The 16,672-nt window shown below is 41.8% G+C and overlaps 1 protein-coding gene and 1 pseudogene across 3 annotated transcripts in view; one reads left to right on the top strand and one right to left on the bottom strand.

Moving 5' to 3' along the window:
* Window positions 1–1,627: 1,627 nt before the first annotated feature.
* The window catches only part of DNAAF9 (dynein axonemal assembly factor 9), a 125,338-nt gene continuing 110,293 nt past the window's right edge, over window positions 1,628–16,672 (top strand). Inside the window, exon 1 of one of the 3 annotated variants that reach the window (XM_087853722.1) lies at window positions 1,628–1,825. In XM_087853722.1, the coding sequence (XP_087709848.1) occupies window positions 1,743–1,825 (83 nt within the window). In that variant the 5' untranslated portion in view covers window positions 1,628–1,742. The remainder of the gene's footprint in view (window positions 1,826–16,672) is intronic. The other 2 variants (XM_087853721.1, XM_045808224.2) reach the window with 2 other exon arrangements.
* Window positions 13,094–13,166, bottom strand: LOC123800998 (small nucleolar RNA U3; annotated as a pseudogene).

The raw sequence follows: 16,672 nt of genomic DNA, 5'->3' as shown, positions 1-16,672 counted from the left end.
TGAAACTGAGTTGTCACAAGTCCAAACTCATAACTAACGGTAGCTGGGAGTTGAATCTTAAAAGGATTTCAAACTTAGGACAAAAAAAAAAAAATTGAACTCAATATCTCATGCAGAAAAAAGATGAACTTCTCTGCCTCCAAAGGAGAGCTGTGCTTGTAATGCAGAGTCCGCAGTCTCCCTCAACAAAGCCAGAGCTGATCTTATGTAATGTTTTGGGAAGCCTTGCGTTGGGGGATTGGAGGTATTTCAGAAACGGATGAACACAGCTCCCCATCAACCGACTTCCAGCTCTGTTAGGGTGGTCACCAAGGCAGCTGACGACCCGACTAACTTCTAAAGCCCGGTCATCGGAGCCAGGCACTTGCTGATTGGCTGCTGTCTAAAAGCGTGGAGCTGTCAATGATTGGCTGACTTTCAGAAGCTTGGGGCTGTCATTGATTTACTAACTTTCAGAAGCAATAGTTACCGGAGTGAAGCCGTTGTTGACTGGCTGATTTTCAGAAGCAGAGCCACTGGAGTGAAGCTGTCGCTGATTGGCTGATTTTCAGAGCTTGTGTTTTGATGCGAAATTCTCCCTAAATAATGGTGGTTACTTGTCCACGTCTTGAAATCTGAGCCAAGAAAAGTCCTTTTTTGAATGTGAATAATAAGTGCTTTTAATTTCTAGTCCTTTCTCTTGGTCCCTCAGCTAAACCTGCTGGAGGAATAACAGGGATTATCCAGATCTTTTTAGTTGCGGAGGTAGGATATTTCAACTAGCATTGTCATTTAAGTGATTTAAGCTCAGATTACCTCGGGGGAAAAATAACTCTAAAATTTTTGTAATTGATTGCAAAAAGATGAGTACAGGGCATGTAAGGCATCCTGACAAAGTCAGTACGGGACACAAGACAAAAATCAAAACACGTCCTGCGTAAGCGAAACACCTGATAACCCTAACAATTAAGTATTTCTCCCGTTTTACACACGAAAAGACGGAGTCTCGGTGGGATTAGGTTTCTTATACAAGACCCTGGAGTCTGAAACAGGTCCAGCCAGGATCTGAACGGTAGAGGGCAGGGATCCTCTGGGAACCCATGGGTCCCTGACGCCCGTGAGTGTGAGCGCACCGCTAACCTGAGGGCGGCTAGGAATCGGCCGGATGTTTGAAGGGAGGGTGCGCAGTTGATTAGCAGTGGGTTAAGAAAGAGCAGCGAGGCACCCGCCTGGGAGATTTAGGGAAGCGAGCAGGGAATGTGGGAGGTGCTCAGGTCCCGGCGTTGCCCCAGGACCAGGCTGCCGCAGCGGAAGCCTCGCTGGAGGCCAAAGCCGGCGGAGCGGGGCGGGGCGGACGAAGGCCCCGCCCCCAGGCGCGTCCGCGTGCGTGGCTGGGGGCGCAGCAGAGAGCCCCACTCCATGATGCGGGGCCTAAGGACAGGGAAGAGTCGCAGCGCGGAAGCCCTCATCCTGGGGACCCGTGCTCCCAACGTCCGGCCGGGCTGCCTCGCAGCTTAGGGAGGGCGCGGTCCTGCGGCGGTGCGCCCACCCCCATCCCAACGGGTCTCGACGCCCCCATCCGCGATCCTTGCGCGCGTCCGGCTCCGCCCCCGCCCCCGCCCCCGACGTGCCCCCGCGCGCCGCGCCCCCCGCCCACCCGGCACGCCCCGCTGCCCCGCCCGGCCGCAGCGGGCCTGGAGCTCTCAGGCGGGCCTGAGCGACCCTCGCAGCGGCAGCGTCCTCCTCCGCCGCGGCCCGCCGCCATGGACGTGTACCCCCCGCACCGGCTGGGGCTGTCCCGCGCGCGGTCCCCCGGCGGCCCCGGCCGCGGGTCGCCCTCCGTCAGGTACTCGGGGCCGAGGACACAGAGGGGCGGCCGGGCCGGGGGTTGCGGGCTGTTGGGGTCCGGCGACGCCTCCCGCTGCAGGGCGTGGTCCGACATGGCTTCCTTGCAGACGGTTTTCCCTAAACGGCTGCCTGAGGGACGTTTCCCCAGGAACTGCGCCCTGTGTAGCGGCTCCCACAATGGCTACCCTGTAGACGGCTCCTCCGTGGAGACCCCCTACTATGACATCCCCGTCCCTGTAGGTTTCTCCCAGGAAGGGTTCTGTGGAGAACCTCTGCAGTGGCTTCTCTGTGCGTAACTCACTTGCCTTTCTCTTAGACTATTTCCCCCAGAAGCGGATATCTGTGGAGACCCCCACCCCCACAGTAGCTCCCTTAGGTAGAAACCCCGAATGGATTTCGCAGAAACGGCTTACCTATAATCTACCCTACAGTAGGTCTCCTCTAGAGCCTTTCCCCTTGACAGCAGCATCCCTAAAGAGTGCCCCCCCTCCCGCCCCCTACATATATAAACGCTGACAGCATCTTTCCTATTGCGCCTTCCCCCACCTCCCCATGCCGAGCCTGCATCGCGACGCTCCCTCATTCCACAATAGGGAGCCCAGGTTGGGGGGAGGCGCTGGAGAAAACTAACTGGATGAATAGGAAAAAGAGGCCCAGAACCCCCGAAATTGGCGGACCCCAAGCCCCTGAGGAATTGGCGGACCCTAAGCCCCTGAGGCTAGAGACGGAGCCCCTGGGTGCTTCGGGATGGGGAGGGTGATAATGGGGAAGGTCCCGCCCCCTTTCGTTGTAGGAAGACCAGTTTCCGATTTCTGCTCCCAGTGCCTTTGGGGCTGACCTTGATAGTCTGGGCATTGTTTGCGATGGAGCTGTTAGGAGGCCGCCAGCAGAGTGTGGAGGTTGGAATGAAGGAGATCGTTGAGAGAGAGAAATGGGCTTTGGGATCTGCTAAACTGTCATTAAACCAGAAGAGGGGGTTTTTTGTTTTGCTTTTTCTCTATTTTAGTAACTTAGCAAAGCGAATATGTTGTTTCCTTGAAAGGAGGTTGTTAACTTATACGTTAAAATGGTTCTTCTTGTATCCTTGTTATGCTACTTAGGGCATTGTATTTTTAACTTTTTGCTCGCCAGTCTTTTTTTGTTTGTTTGTTTTTATTTTGTTTTAACAAGAACAAATTCATGGAGAGCAAGAACTAAATCTTAAAATCCTGTCCCTCTCTTACTTCCTGGCATTCCTTTCCCCACCTCCGTTTGTTGAATGAATAAAGGTTGGGAGAGGTAGAGTTAGATACCCATGGTTGCATTTGAGAGTCCTAATTTGTTTCTGATTTGGCAGGTGACTTTGTTTGAATTCCTCCTCTGCTCTTCAGAGGAATTCCTTGTGTTCCAAGTGTTTAGCTGCTTATGGTAACCATCTCCAATCTGTCCTAACATTTCTGGCAGCCACTTTCACTGTTAGAAAGTACTTGAACTTTGTACAGAATAGAAACTGCACAGGATACTTCTTTTTTCTTTTCTTTTTTTTTTAAGTGGGCTCCATGCCCAACATGAGGCTTGAACTCACAACCCTGAGATCAAGAATTGCGTGCTCTACCGACTGAACTAGCCAGGCCCCCCTGCACAGGATACTTTAGAATTTGGAGCAGCCATCCATTAAATCTAAGCTCTATATAGACTTGGGGTTCATCCCAGATCATTTTGAGCTTAGGAATCTTGAGTCTTTGAAACTTTTAGGAGAAAAAAGCTTCCCAGTGAAATCCATCTCTAAAATAACTACTGCTTTCTGTGTTTCTAGGAACATGGCAGTTCACAGCGTTTTTTAAAAATAGTGTTTCTTTGTTAGATTAATGTTGGCTAACTTTATTAATCATAAACTCTGAATCTTAAAACAAGTGGTTTGAATGAAACTTGTTGGTCTTCAGACAAGGGGTAGTGCAAGGAGCCCCAAGGCCTGTTTTACCTTTGGTAAAAGAAATTGAGTCAAAGTTCTCCTCCTTTACCCTATTTCTACATAACTGAACATGCTTTTCTTACCCATTCAAGCCTTTCCTTGACTTTTGACATTGAATGGCAGGTATGGGCTCAGCACTTTCCTGTCACCCATATTTGGATTCTTTGCAGCACTCTGACTCCTGAGTGAAGAGGCAGGCCTAACTGGTGAAGTTACATTCCTAAAGACCCATAGATAGTACTTTCAAGTGTGTGGTTCCATCCTAGCAATGGAGTTCATTTTCACAGATGGGGAATAGAGATCAGGAGTTAAAATGCTGTTGCTTAGAACTAGAAGCTGCTTTTTCAGGATGTGGTAGTCATCAGTGCTGCCCATCAGCTATTTTTGGTTTCTGCCTCCTGGGCATGTGGTACAATTATACTTGCCTGCCCCCTTGAAGTTGGGTATGGCTTTATGAGTTGCTTTTGGTCAGTCAGTGTGTTCAGGAATGATGTGTATTCCTTCATGGTAAAAGCTTCTGGTGTATAATTTGCCACTCTCTTCCCCTCTACTGTGGCGACTCTTGGTGCTCCAGGTGGTGGCTAGTCCACCAGTCTGGGACTCAGAGCAAACTTCCAGGTGACTTATGTTTGACATGTAGAGCAAGTAGTAAACTTTCATTGTTTCAAGCCACTGAGATTTTCGAGTTATTACCAAGTTAACTATCTTGACTTGTACTAAGGAACCAGTGGATATAGCTGAAGTATGCTTTCCTACTTCAGAATCTCTTTCTGCAGAGGGACCTGATCCTGCTCAGGACTTATTTATCAGTTTAAATTTTACTCCTCTTTATACAAATAATCCAACATACACTGGGCTAGGTGTTGTGAGACAAATAAGATAGGCCACTGCCCTCAAAGAGCTCCTTTATAAATGGAAAGAGACAAAAACAGTACAAATCATAATACAGAGTGTTGAGAAATAAGTACTGAGGAAGAAATAGGGCTGAAGGAACAATAATGTAAGAAGGCATAGTCGGTTTTGAGCTCAGGTGTTGGAAGAATGAAATTGCCATTTACTGATACTGGGAACACCGGAATTAGAGCAGGTTTGTGGAGAAAATAGAGTTCAGGTTTGGCCTTAATCATCTTGAGTTGCCTAATATCCAAATGGAGAGATTGTATAGGCAGTTTGGATATATTAATCTGGAGTTCAGGAGAAAGGCTGGGACTGGAAGTACTACACTGAAGACTTCCACATTTTTATTTAAATCTGTGAGATGGGATAGAGATCCTGGGAGCAAATGTAGATAGAGAAGACCAACATCCAAGTCCTGGGATATCCCGTCTAGGAAAGATAGTGTAGCAGTGTTTTCCGAATTCTGATGGAAAGTGGCTTCGTGCCTCTGAGATGGGAGAAGAATCCAGACAGTCTTGGAAAGCCAAATAATAAGTACCATTGATGGGCTGTTGAGGACTAAGAATAGAGTATTAGATTTGGTAACATAGAGGTCATTGGTGACCTTGACAAGAACAGGTTTGGTGCAGTGGGTTCAAGAGAAAATGGGAGGAGAAGAATTGAAGACAGTGAGTATAGATAGTCATAATAATGTTATTTCAAGGATTGAAGAGCAGAGCGGTAAGGCTGTGGCCATGAGAGAGGGAAGGATAATATGGCTATCAGAGAAAGCAGAGAAATAGGGCTCTGGTTGGAAGGGTAGAAGTGTTAGAGTTCTTTTTGTTTTTATGTGGACAAACATTATAGCCTCCTTAAAACATTTGAAGTTGATGGGAATGATGGAGTGCAGAGAGGAAAACTGATCATTAAAAGAAGGGACAATTGCAGGGGTGAAGTCCTTGAGCAGGTAAGAGGGAATGGGATCTAGGACATAAATGGATATATTGGCCTCAGGCTGTATAGGTGCATGGACAGTTCATCTGTGGTGAGTATATAGACCCAAATGCTGGTGTGTTGGTAGCTTGGTGGTAGGAGAAAGTGAAAATTCTCTTCTGTTTACTTCTGTATTTGCAGTTAAATAAGAAGGCAGATCTTTAGCTAAAAATGAGGAGTAGAGAAGGTATTCGGAAGTTTGAGAAGGAAGAAGGTGTAAAATCCATCCAGGAGAGTTGGGAAAAATGAGTTGAATAAGGAAATGTTTTAGTATTGCCACGCAGCTACAAGTGCCCATTTGCTGTTTGTTGTCATAAATTTAAGGTGAGACCCAGTTAGCATGGTTGTATGCTTTTCCTTCAGCTATGTTGGGCTGTTTGGATGTGGACACAGTGGAAAGGTGTGGCTCAAGTAGGATAGAGGACATCGTTGGAAGACAGGAGTAAAGGAACTGAGAGAGAAGGATAGTGGGAGGATTACCTGTCTTAGTGCTTACTGAAATTATCATGAATGAAGTTGGGAGTAGTAATAGCAAAAGATAGTGATCAAGAAGCTAAAAATCTTTAGGGAATGTGGAGAACTGAATGACTCAGAAGTTTGTAGGTATATGTAACAACAAGGGCTAGCAAGTGGTTATTGTTTGATGGCATGAAGAAATCAGCCAAAATAAAGCAAGAAGTTAAATAAATTAATTAATTGATTGATTGATTTTCTCAAACCCGGAGGACTTGAGTTTCCAGATCAAAAGGACTCTAATAGTCCAGCACAACTAATTTAAAAATATCCATGCCAAGGTAGAACATTGTGAAATTTTTGAGTGCTATAAAGTCAAAAGAATATCTACAAATCACATAGATAGGGTCAGGAATCATAGGAATGCTGCAAGATTGGAAACTAGAAGATAATGGAGAAGCAGTGCCTTCTGAAGGAAAATGGATTCCTTCCCAGTTAGTATCCAGCCATATACTGTCAAGCATATATGAGGGATGGATAAAGACAATTCACACATGCAGAGTCTCAAAGTTTGACCTTACGTGCTCCCATTATTAAGAAGCCACCGGAGGATGTGCTCTAGCAAACAATCTGATTAAGGGGTTTCTGTGCTGGAGATCCTCTGTACTATGTACAGATGGAATTTCTTCCTTGTTAAGGGACTCACAAGGAAGGACTTTCTTTGTTACCCCTGGAAATTACCAAAGGCCTGGGACCGTTTTTTATTGCCATTTCCCACATTGCTTGCCCTAGTACTTAGATCAGTGTCTGGCACATAGACAACATTCACTAAAAATGAACTGCTGTTGTAAGCTATTATGAAATATTGTTTGCACTAATTATTTATTGAATGAATAGAGAGTAATTACAGTTGAAGCTGTGGGCTATGTTAAATTTCGTAAGTGTTCAGAGAATGAAGAATCACACGTGAGCTAGAGGGTGAAAAGTGGTTCATGACAGTGATGTTCTACAGAGAGCACTTCAGTAAAGCCTCACAGAGGCAAGTTATCTCTTCAGGTGATATTTATTGGCCAGTGGCCAATACCCATGGTACTGTTTTGGGTTTACAAATGTATAGAAATAAAAATTGCTGTTGTACAGATGATCCCTACCTTAAGAAAACTCAGAATGCAAAGCATTGTATATCTGAAAATGCAAAGCTTTACCTCCAGTGTACTTGCTTAGATGCTGGCCAGGGAGGCTTGGTATGGTGCCTATAGAAGCAGAGAGGGTTTGTTTGCTTAGTTAGGCTCTTTTGGTTATTTCTGGCCCAAAAGTAGAGGTCTGAGTATCTGCCTTTTGTGTCTGGGATGACTGTGTACTGAGGACTCTTATTTAGTGAATATGGTGGCATTAATAGTATACAGTATCTTGAAAATGTTTCATAGCTCTTGGGCTTTTCTGTGATATTCTGATTTTTAAAGAAGGGAGTGAATGAGATACAGATGCCCTGCAGTTACACAGCTTAAATTGTTTTGCCCTGAAAGTTTAGATAAAGGGTTTGCAATGTGGGTGTTTAAAATTTTTATCTGTGATTTTGAGCCCCGGTTTGGAGAAAAGTCAGCTCATTTGGTATGCTTTTCATTTTCAACTTCTTATTTTGAAATAAATGATTTTAGATTTATAGATGAGTTGCAAATATGGTACAGAATGTTCCTATATAGCCTTCATCCGGCTTACTCTAATGCTAACATCTTACATATAACCACGTGCATTAATCAAAACTAAGAAATTAATACTGGTATAGTGCTTCAATTTACTAAGTAAACTTTTGTTTACTTGGCTTTTAGTACTTAGGACTACTTATTTGAATTTCCCTAGTTTTCCTACTAACGTCTTTTTTCTACTCTAAGATCCAATCAGGGATCCCACATTGCGTTTATATTTGTCATGTATTTAATAGTCAAAGCAGTGAGGGAAAGTAATCGTGGATGCTTTCTGAATGAAGACTTGTGAAACTGACTTTACAAAGAGCAGATTGTGTGAAGAAATGCCCAAAGAAAGCCAGAGAAAAGGAAGATAATGGAAAATAAGATGTTGTTACACCAGAATATCGTGAACAGACTTCCAGATAACATTTGCCATTTGTTTAGTTTGTGGAGTGTCTTGTAAACCCCAGTCCATGCAATATGTGTAGACTTGAATTGCAGTTGGGCACCAGTTTTACCCATTTTAGATAAGGTGGCCTATTGGTTAGGAGCTACATTTGGCAGCTGGTAAAAATGCCTAACAATAATGACTTAACTTAAGGGTTTATTTTTTCTTGCAAAAGATGTCTGTCTAAGGAGAGCAGGCTAGTCCTGGTATAAAGTCATCAGGGAAGGAACCAGTCCTCTTCTGTGTATTTTGGTGTTCTTGGCAAGTGGATTCCATGGCTTAATAGTCACAAAGTGGATGGAAGAACTCCAGCTATGTCTGTCAGGCAAGGGGAAAGAGAAGGGGCAGTTCTCCCAGTTAAGTCTGTTCTTTCCCTTCAGAGAGTTTCTCCAGAAGCTTCCACATGATGGCATCTGCATGTCTCACTGGCCAGCTCTAGCAGCAGAGGAAATGGGCCATTGCTGCCCCATATAAAATTGGGGTACTGTGAGTGAAAAGGAAGGGGAGAATGGATATGGATTAGGTAACTGTCTCTCCCACAGGCAGGTAACAATGTAGAATGAAAGTTATATTCCTTTAGGATTACTAATGGGTCTTGTGAGCTACATGAAAGTGCTGGGAGAAAATTAAAATCATCAAATATTTAATGATGCCAATGCATTTCTCATTCACATCATGTATGTGTATGTATGTGTCCTTTCAGTTTGAGTCACTTACGGTCAGTGGTTAACCATGTTTTAACGTTGGCATTGCTTTTTCTATTGTAAGTTGTTGCTCCAGCAAAGATATTGGTGGGAAATGACATTTATTGCCTTGCTACGCATCCTGCCTTTTTGCCTTTCTTCCAAGTCTCTAGGTTTTGTGGGAGGAGGGGGGTTGTCTTTTTATTTTTAAGACCTTATTTTCAAGTCTCTACACCCAATGTGGGGCTTGAACTCACAACCCTGAGATCAAGAGTCACGTGCTCCCCTGACTGAGCAGCCTGACACCCCCTGACCAAGTCTCTAGTTTTGCAAGGAGAGTGAATAATTGCCACTTCAACTAGGGGCCAAATTTCTTAAACCCTAGTAGTCCTACAGTAGCTCCTTTTAATGAGTACCTGAAGTCCAAATTAATGCTGATAAGGCTTGTTTATATTACTATTACAGTTGATTTTTCCCCCAGAATTTTATTATGAAAATGTCTGTAAGTACAGAAAAGTTGAAAGAATTTTTAAGTGGTGTTCATGTGAATCCATACCTAGATTCTACACTTTTAATATATCTGCTATATTTGCCTTATATATCCATTCCTCTATCCACCAATCCATCCTATATTGTAATGCTTTTTTTTTTTTTTTAAAGATTTAATTTATTTATTTGACAGAGATAGAGACAGCCAGCGAGAGAGGGAACACAAGCAGGGGGAGTGGGAGAGGAAGAAGCAGGCTCATAGCAGAGGAGCCTGATGTGGGGCTCGATCCCGTAACGCCAGGATCACGCCCTGAGCCGAAGGCAGACGCTTAACTGCTGTGCCACCCAGGCGCCCCTGTAATGCTTTTTAAAGTAAATTATAGATATTAGTATGTTTCATCCCTAAATGTTTACTGGGATTTATTTTGTATTAAGAAGAATGCTTTCTGTTGCAAATGGCAGAAACCCAACTCAAAGGTTTTATGTAAAAAGAATATATTGCCTTATGTGACTGGAAGGAATAATAGAGAGGTAGACTTCCTACGGGAAGAGGTGCAGAAACTAGGACCTCAAGAACTGGAACCAAAACTCTTCTGTCAGAATAGTTGCCTCGATCCATACAGCCCCAAATACTCATTCTTCCTGCACTATGACCCTAGAGGCCATTTCTCTTCCAGGTCTAAAATGGGGAAATCCCTGGTAAGGACTCCATTTGCCCTGGCTTGCTCCTGGGTAAATGAAATTGGAAACCATGGCTGAGAAGGAGCACAGTGTTTGTTATCAAGGGAGGTAGAAGTGGAAAACATGCTAAGTACATACCTCAGAAAACTTGCCACTTGTTTTCTGAGGCTGGCATAATCCTGGTACTTGACAAGGACAACACAAAGGAGAACTACAAATGCGAAAATTCTAAATGAAACAATAGTATATTGAATCTAGAAGTATGGTTAAACAACTTTACACGTTAAGTAGAATTTGTCCCAGAAATGCAAGAGTTGTTTATCATCAGGAAGTCTATCAGTGAGGGATGCCTGGGTGGCTCAGTCAGTTAAACGTCCCTTTAGCTCAGTTCATGATCCTGGGGTCCTGGGATCGAGTCCCACATTGGGCTCCCTGCTCAGTGGGGAGCCTGCTTCTCCCTCTCCCTCTGTCTGCCACTCTTGTGCTCTCTCTCACTCTCTCTCTCTCAGATAGATAGATAGATAAAATCTACCAAAGAAATTAACAGATTAGTAGATGACCCCCCACATCTACTTAAAATTTAATTTCATTCTCGATTTAAATCAAGTAACATAATAAGGTTTTAGCTAATATAATATAAGCAAAAGAGGGGCACCTGGGTGGCTCAGTTGGTTAAGCATCTGACTCTTGATATCAGCTCAGGTCTTGATTCAGAGTTGTGAGTTCAAGCCCTGCATTGGGCTCCATGCTGGGCATGGAGCAACTTAATAAAAAAGATGATAAGCAAAAGAAATAATCATCTACTTCTTGCAGTAGGCTCTTAATTGGTCTCTCAGGTTCAACTCTTGTCCTCGTTTGGTCTGTTTCCAATACAGTAAAGTGATCTTATGAAAATATGTCATCTCATATAAGTCGTTCCTCTTTTCAAAACACTCCAAGAAAAATCTCAAATCATGAGTTTTGACAAGACTCTAATCCGGTTTCCACCTCCCCCCCCCCCTTTATCTCGTATTACTATCTTCCTCACTGTGCTGGACCTTTGCACTTACTGTGCAGCTTTTTCTCTAGCTTCCTTCAGGTCTGTATGCAAATATCCTCGGAGTAAAACCTTTCTTTTTCTTTTTTTTTTTTTAAGATTTTATTTATTTATTTGACAGAGATAGAGACAGCCAGCAAGAGAGGGAACACAAGCAGGGGGAGTGGGAGAGGAAGAAGCAGACTCCTAGCGGAGGAGCCTGATGTGGGGCTCGATCCCACAACGCTGGGATCACGCCCTGAGCCGAAGGCAGACGCCTAACCACAGTGCCACCCAGGCACCCCCAGTAAAACCTTTCTTAATATCTCTCTTTAAAACAGCAACCCACCTTCCTCTTAGGACTCTTAATCCTCCACTTACTGCCATATGATAACTGTATTTTTCCTACTTATTTTTATTTCTCCCTCATTCATTTCCCAATTAGAATGTAAGTTCTAGGGGCTCCTGAGTGGCTTAGTTGGTTAAGCGTCTGACACTTGATATCAGCTCAGGTCTTGATCTCAGGGTTGTGAGTTCGAGCTTCATGTAAAAAAGAAAATGTAAGTTCTGAAATAATAAATAAATAAAACAAAATGTAAATGCTAATATTTTCATCCCAAGGGTTTTTTCCCTTTTATTAATTGCTAAGTCCCTCCACCCCAGCTCTTGAGTGACCAGTGCCTGACACACAGTAGGTGCTCAATAAAAATGCAATGAATTAATGAGTTAGAATAAAAGCTGTAAATATTGAAGAGATAAAACCGCTGTGATTTGCTACTTGGAAAACTATGATAATAGATAAAACTATTAGAACTGATAAGAATTTATCAAATTGTTTGAAAAAGGTAATGGATTCAAGATGACATTCAAAATGGGAACAAAAACTGTAAAATACCTAGGAATCAATCTAATAAGGAATGTGTAAAACTTACATAAATAAAAATATAAAACTTGACAGAAGGACATAAAACAGAAATGAATAGAGAGATACATCATGTTCCTGAGTGGGGAGCTCAATGCTGTCCAAATTCAGTATGATCACAATACAAATTCTCAGTGGGAATTTTTCTGGAACTTGACAAACTGATTTTATAATTCATCTTAAAAAGAAAATGTTCAGGGACCCTGGGTGGCTCAGTCGGTTAAGTGTCTGCCTTTGGCTCCGATAATGATCCCAGGGTCCTGGGATCGAGTTCTGCATCGGGCTCCTTGCTTGCCAGGGAGCCTGCTCCTCCCTCTGCCTCCCACTCCCCCTGGTTGTGCTCTCTCATGCTCTCTCTCTCTCTCTCTGACAAATAAATAAAATCTTAAAAAGAAAAAGAAAATGTTCAGGGATACCTGGTGGCTTAGATGGTTAAGTGTCTGCCTTTGGCTTGGGTCGTGAGATTGAACCCACATCTGGCTCCCTGCTCAGTGGGGAGTCTGCTTCTCCCTCTCCCTCTCCCTTCCACACATGTGTTCTCGCTCTCTCTCAAATGAATAAATAAAATCTTTAAAAAAAAATAAAGAAAAAATGTTCAATAAAAGCCATGATCTTTGAAACAATGATAGAACTCGCCCTAGAAGATATAAAAATAATCCATTTATTACAAAGTTCAAGTAATAATTTTGATTATTTTTTAAGTATACCATTTCTGAGAGAATAGATAAATAGATCAAGTAAAGATTGAAAATACAGATCCCACTTTGTATAATAATTTAACATATGCTAAAAGTGGCATTCTACATCAGGATGAAAAGGATCAATATGTGGTCTTGGGAGAATCATTAATAGTTTGGAGGAAAAATATAGTTATATTGGGACACCTGGGTGGCTCAGTCGGTTAAGCATCTGCCTTCATGATCTCAGGGTCCTGGGATTAAGGAGCTTTTGGTTTCCTGCTCAGCGAGGAGTCTGCTTCTCCCTCTCACCCTCCCCCCAGCTCATGCTTTCTCTCTCTCAAATAAAATAAAATAAAATAAAATAAAATAAAATAAAATAAAATAAAATAAGATAATACAGTTATACTCTTGCTTCACAAAAGTAACAAACTATAGAAATGATCCCTGAAAGTATAGTCTTCATGCTTCACAAAAGTCAAAAAGCAAGTTCAGAGGAGCAAAGAGCCAAATGTTTAAAACACACACATACAAATAAAATTAAATAATTGGCATTTTATTTTATTTCTTTTTTATAATACTGAGTGGGGAAGACACAAAAGGGAGACCTAAAACTCCTAAGCCTAAAGGTAGAGTTACTCGGACTTAGTTAAATAAAACTTGACAGCTCCTGCATGAAAAAGATACCATAAACAAAGTCTAGAAGCTTAAAGAAAATATTTGCAGCATAAGGCCGAAATACGACTTTTAAAATATGGAATATAGAAATTACTCAGAACCCCCCAACATGACTAAGTAGAAAATGGGTAAAGAACAAGAATATGCATTCACAGAAAAGGAAGTATAGATGGTCAATGAACATTGGACAGTCTCCCTAGTGATTAGGGAGAAGTGTAAAAGTATGATAATGAAAATTAGTTGAAGAGTGATAACACATGGTTTAGAAAGTTTTAGGGAAACAGGTACTCTGGTATATTGTAGGTGACTGTTTTAAGAAAACAATTTGGCAACATCTATCAAAACTTAAAATGCAGATACTTCTTAACCTGGCAGTGGTACTTTTTAGGTCTCTACCTTGCAGACATTTTTGCTGTGCCAAATATGGATATAGTTATTCTTTGAAGCATTGTTTGCTCTTGCAAAAATAATAAATATCCTGAATGTTCAATCAGAGTGGCTGGTTAAATAAAAACAAAAGAATACAGTGTGGCACTTTTAAAAATGTGATTGAGTTCTAGGTACTAACTTGGAAAGGTCTTATGGTATAACGTTAAGTGAAAAAAGCGTGTTGCAGAGCAGTTACGTATCATGATTATGATTTTATGTAAAAACAACCCACCCCCCAAAAAAACTCACCTGAACTATACATTACTGAGAGATTCACACAAAATTGTTCACAGTTTTCTGTAATCAGGTGAATTATATTAGTATGAGGATTCACTTTGTAAAACAATCAAAACACAAAGCATACAGAATATAAGGACGATATATTCATTATTTAATTTTGAAAATAAGTTAACATAAAGTCACTTATGGAGGAAAAAACAGGCAAAAAACTTTTCAGGTTTGTTTGTCCTTCATTTCCAGGGAACCAGGATAATGAAATACAAACAAGAAAATATACCTGGCTGTGTATATAGTAACTTGTAAAAGCAGTGAGCAGTGAATTAACTATTATAAAATGGGAAAAACAGAGATGACTGACTGTTTAGAATTCGAAAGTACTGTGTCTGTAGCAAACCTTCTTGTCAGGACATCAGTGAGGTGTAGCAGAAAGGAGAAGTTCAGAGGTAAGGTATCTGGTGGCTCACATTTTGGTGCCGCTAATCCTGGCTCAGCCTTGTGATTTTGGGTAAACTGCTTCTGTTTAGGTTTGGCTTCTTCACTTTATCATCTATCATGTTTAGATTCTGAATCTGAACCCAAGGAAAGTCAGAAATAAAGTATAGTATAAAAGCAGCAAATTGGACATAAACCACATTAGCGGGTCTGAGGAGACGACAGGTACTCTGAAGGAGGAATTTGGTAAAGTCCTGGTGACCTCAGGCCATCTATCTACCCAGGATGTGCTGGCTGTCCCCAAGTAAACCTGGAAGCTAGAGGGCAGTGCTCTTGCTGGACTTGGTGTATATTGGAAAGTTTCTATTGAAAAAAAAAAGACTGGTGGATATACAACAAGCTCAGTGGTGACCTCTGGGAGTCAGGAGCAGTGACAATTTTAATATTCCACTTTTTTTTCATCAAAAAAAGGATAATAAATATTTTACTTAGCGGCACTAAGGTAGATAAAAGCAAGTATGCCAAAAGGTTAATAGAGTCTAATTCTGAGTGCTGGGAATACCGGCGATTGTGGTTTTCTCTGTGCTTACTGGGTTGTTTTTTTTTTTAATAGGTAAGTACTTCAATAAGTGACAAGTTTAATGGTTCACTGACAAATAATAGGCTATGTTCTGGTTAAGAATTAAATTTGGGAAGCAGGAAAATATATAAAGGAAAGAACTGAATTTAGTTTTACTCATTTGACAGGAAAAGGTCTTTCTGTATTTTATATGCTTCCACTTTATTTGGCCAAGATACTTGTGGAAAAGAAACGCTTTTCGCTCCTATTCTCAGTATTGTCTTGGCTTTCCACAGCAGTAGTTGGGGGAGCTGTTTGTTTCCTGGTCACATGACATAGTCATGCTTTTTGTCACTGACTGGTTGTTAGTTTGAAAACCAAAGACTCTTGGTAACCTTGGCAGTTGGTCTGTCTGCTGTTCATATGGGTTAGGAAATGGGCCAAAGGACCAACTCGATGAAATATTTCTAGTGCGGAGAATGATTGCAGGATGGATCCTGTAGTAAACATGAGAGTGGAGAGGGACAGACAACCATTTCCCAGGGAAAGAAGTTTTCTTACTTTGATCTTGATCATCTTGTAGTTTCTGTTCTGCCACTTCTAAAACCCGAAATTGCTCCACCCTTACCTCCAGCCCCAGATGTTTATTAAGAAAATGTTCAAATAATACAGAAAAGGTGGAAGAGTAGTACGGTGAATACTTGGTATGCCCACCACTTAGAGTCAGTAATTTTTAACAGTTTTGCCGTGTGTTACCTTTATTTTTCTTTTCTTTTTCTCATTCTGGTTTTTCGTTAAACTCTTTTCAAGTGAGTTACAGATTATGACATTTCTAAGTACTTCCTCAAGTATCTGCTAAAAAAAAAAAAAAAAGGACATTCTAGGTATAAATACAATACCATCTCACCTAAGAATATTAACGGTAATTCCCTACTACCATCAAATACCCAGTCCATATCCAAATTTTTCCAGAGGTTTCATGGATATTTCCCTGTTGTTGTTTTTTTTTTGTTTTGTTTTGTTTTTGTTTTTTAAAGATTTTATTTATTTATTTGACAGAGAGACAGCCAGCGAGAGAGGGAACACGAGCAGGGGGAGTGGGAGAGGAAGAGGCAGGCTCCCAGCGGAGGACCCTGATGTGGGGCTCGATCCCAGAACACCGGGATCATGCCCTGAGCCAAAGGCAGATGCTTAACGACTGAGCCACCAAGGCGCCCCTGTTTTTGTTTTTTTAAGGAAACTAAGGTTTTATATTACATTGTTATTATTTAATCTCTCACATTAGAAGAGTTCTCTCTCTCTCTTGTTCTTTTTGTTTTACATGACATTGATTTTTTTAACTTAAAAATTTTTTAAATTGTGAAATACCTGTAACAAAATTTACCATCTTAACCTTCCTTTAATGTACAGTTTAGCGACATTAAGTGCATTCATATTGTTGTGCTGCAATCCCACTATTGACCCACAGAACTCTTTTCATCTTATAAAACTCTGTACCTACTAAACAGTAACCCCACTTCTTTCCCCCAGCCCAACACCACTATTGTACTTTCTGTCTCTTTAAATTTGAATATTGTAGGTATCTCATAAAAATGGAATCATATGGTATTTGTCTTTTTTGTGAGTGGCTT

Source organism: Ursus americanus, chromosome 22, assembly GCF_024610735.1.
Source record: "Ursus americanus isolate L20-20 chromosome 22, mUrsAme1.1.p, whole genome shotgun sequence".
Taxonomy (NCBI): Eukaryota; Metazoa; Chordata; class Mammalia; order Carnivora; family Ursidae; genus Ursus; species Ursus americanus.
This window is presented reverse-complemented; position numbering and strand designations above follow the sequence as displayed.